The 3,104-nt window shown below is 36.3% G+C and overlaps 1 protein-coding gene across 1 annotated transcript in view; it reads left to right on the top strand.

Moving 5' to 3' along the window:
* The window catches only part of DNAH12 (dynein, axonemal, heavy chain 12), a 397,890-nt gene that overhangs the window by 81,157 nt on the left and 313,629 nt on the right, over window positions 1-3,104 (top strand). The window contains exons 17-19 of the mRNA XM_006862120.1: window positions 713-907; window positions 2,489-2,610; window positions 2,706-2,988. Coding sequence (XP_006862182.1) covers window positions 713-907; window positions 2,489-2,610; window positions 2,706-2,988 — 600 coding nt within the window. The remainder of the gene's footprint in view (window positions 1-712; window positions 908-2,488; window positions 2,611-2,705; window positions 2,989-3,104) is intronic.

The raw sequence follows: 3,104 nt of genomic DNA, 5'->3' as shown, positions 1-3,104 counted from the left end.
CAGCATAGTAAACCATATGATTGTCAGATTCACAGTGGCCAATATCTGTCCATTTCAGTTCAGTCATGCCTAGAATATTGATCTTTATGCATTCCATTTCATTTTTTACAACTTCCAATTTCCCTAGATTCATATTTCATGAATTCTGTGTTCTAATTGTAAATGGATATTTGCAGTTATTTCTCTTCATTTTGAGTTTTTTTCCCCCATTAGCAAATGAAGGTCCACAAAGCTTTACTGCATTCACATCATCATGTTTAACTCTGTTTTAGGGAGACAGCTTTCCCATACTCATATTTTGAGTGTCTTCCAACTTGAGAGGCTCATCTTCCTGTACTATATCTGACAACATTCTGCTGCTATTTTAAGATTTTCAGAATCATTCATCCTTCCTAGTCTGTCTAGAAGCTCAGCTGAAACTTGTCCACCATGGATGTCCCTGCTGGTATTTAAAATACTGGTGGCATAGCTTCCAGCACTACAGCACCATGCAAGCCACCACAGTATGAATATCTCGAACTGTGGGTTTTTATAAATTAGGAAAGCCTGATAATTCCTACAGTTTTTCTAAGCCTACGTGAGATATCCATAAATGACCTTGAACTTTTTCGCATTGATTTAAAACTAGCAGTTAAGTTTAAATACTTTCCTTGTTATAGTTTATAGCTTTTCACTAATAACTATAATTTAATACAGTGTGCTTTTCTTTAAGGCCTGGGAGGATCGTTTGATTCGCATACAAGATACAATTGATGAATGGTTGAAAGTGCAAGCTCAGTGGCTGTACTTAGAGCCCATCTTTTGTTCCGAGGACATTATGCAACAGATGCCAGAGGAAGGGCGTCAGTTTCAGACAGTAGATAGACACTGGAGGGATATCATGAAGTTTTGTGCGAAAGATCCAAAGGTGCAATGTTATACTTCCTTTCTTAAAGTAGACCAGCCTTTATTTTGTGTTTTTACAAAAGTAAAATCTGACCATTGTATACAAATTGGATAATTCAGTAAGTACATATTTTTTAAATGACATAAAAATAATATTTTACTTCAAATGTGCATTGTAGAATTTTACTTCTTTGTACCGCTAATCCCAAGGTTGGCAGTTCTAATCCATTAGTCACTCCTCGGAAACCCAAAAGTGAGGATGGGAGTTAAAACGTGGGAGAGAGTGGGTGGTCTACCTGACATTTCTTTCAGCATGCCTGAGTGGTGTGAGAAAAGTATCCGCTGTTCCCTCAGGTGATTTCAATTCCTGTGTGCATCTCCCGATGAACATAGCACCTTGTTGGTGTGACGCTAGTGTTTAAAGAGAGACTATGTACTTTTCATATACACAGTACACATTGTAGATATAGCTGACTTTTAAAATATAGCATTTAACTGAAGAAATAGCAGTTTGTTCCAGTGCAAGATGACAAACTATGCTAGACTTATTGAGAGTCAATAGGACCCAGAAATTTATGAAAATTCTAAGAGTTTTGTCCTTCATCCTGACATTAGAAATGGTGTCTTGTTGGCATATGTAGTGAATTAAGTGTTGGGCTGTTAAATGCAAGATGAGCAGTTTGAACCCACCAGCCACTTCTTGAGAGAAAGATTGGCTTCAATAAAGATTTGTTGTTGTTGTTGTGTGCCGTGGAGTCGATTCCGACTCATAGTGACCCTGTACAGGGTTTCCAACGCAGTAAATCTTTATAGGAGTAGAAAGCTTCATCTTTCTCCCACGGAACATCTGGTAGTTTCGAACTGCTGACCATGAGATTAGCAGCCCAATTTGTAACCACTACACTACAGCATAGAAAATCCTAGGAAGCAGTTCTGCTTTGGCCCATTGGGTAGCTATGAGGCAGAATATATTCAATGGCAGTATTTTGTTTCTTCATTTATAACACATGATTTCCTGTAGATTGATCATTTTTTCCTGTAAAAGGCCAGATAATAAATAAAGATTTTCGTTTTTGTGAAATATACAGTCTTTACAACTACCCGACTCTGCTGCTGTCGTGTAAATGCAGCCAGAGACAATAAATAAATGAATGGGTGTAGAAATAATATTTTTCTTTTGATTTTTTCTAACTTTTTAAGTGTGTAGAAGCAATTCTTAGTTTACATGCCATACAAAAATAGGGCAGTAGACCAAATTTGGCTGTTGGAGCTTGACAAGATCTGCTGAAAATTGATAATGTTATGAGTGACAGTTATAAAGGTAAAAATTAATTCATACACCAGCCTAACAGATGTTCAACACATCATTTAAAAGAATACAGGAAAATCTTAAAATTTGAATGGCAATCAACTTCTTATTTGTACTTGGATAAGAATATTTATGATTTATTGAACTTTAAGTTTGTTTGTTTTTTTAAAAAAACTATTTCATGAAAATTTCTGTATGCTTTTGGCATTTAAACATATAGTATAAATTAACAGTTATGTCTTATAACTGCATCTAGTATATATGCACTGATCCGACTGAACATATTTCTTTTAGGTTCTCGTTGCTACTTCATTAACAGGTTTATTGGAAAAACTGCAGAACTGCAATGATCTTTTGGACAAAATTATGAAAGGGCTTAATGCATACCTTGAAAAGAAACGTCTTTTCTTCCCTCGGTATGGTGGATGATCAGTTATCCTAAAATTATAAGCAGTTTCTGTTGTATGATGAATTATAACTAAAACTTTTGTGTTTGCATGTTTCCCCCTAGTTTTTTCTTCTTATCTAATGATGAAATGCTAGAGATTTTGTCAGAGACCAAAGATCCACTTAGAGTTCAGCCTCATTTAAAAAAGTGCTTTGAGGGCATCGCCAAATTGGAGTTCCTTCCCAATTTGGACATTAAGGCCATGTATAGCTCTGAAGGTGAGCGAGTAGAGCTGATTGCACTGATTTCCACGTCTGCGGCACGGGGTGCTGTGGAGAAGTGGCTCATTCAAGTGGAAGACCTCATGCTCCGAAGTATTCATGAAGTGATCGCTGCAGCCAGGCTGGTGTGTTTCCTAGGATTTTATATACCCTATATTCTGCAAAAGCTTTCTTTTAGGAGATATTGAATGGATACCAATAACTTCCCCTTCTAAGTTCTTTTTTTTTTTTTTTTTTTGAC

This window comes from Chrysochloris asiatica, unplaced genomic scaffold, assembly GCF_000296735.1.
Source record: "Chrysochloris asiatica unplaced genomic scaffold, ChrAsi1.0 scaffold00046, whole genome shotgun sequence".
NCBI lineage: Eukaryota > Metazoa > Chordata > Mammalia > Afrosoricida > Chrysochloridae > Chrysochloris > Chrysochloris asiatica.
The sequence above is the reverse complement of the archived record's forward strand: the minus strand, read 5'-3'. Positions and strand labels throughout refer to the sequence as shown.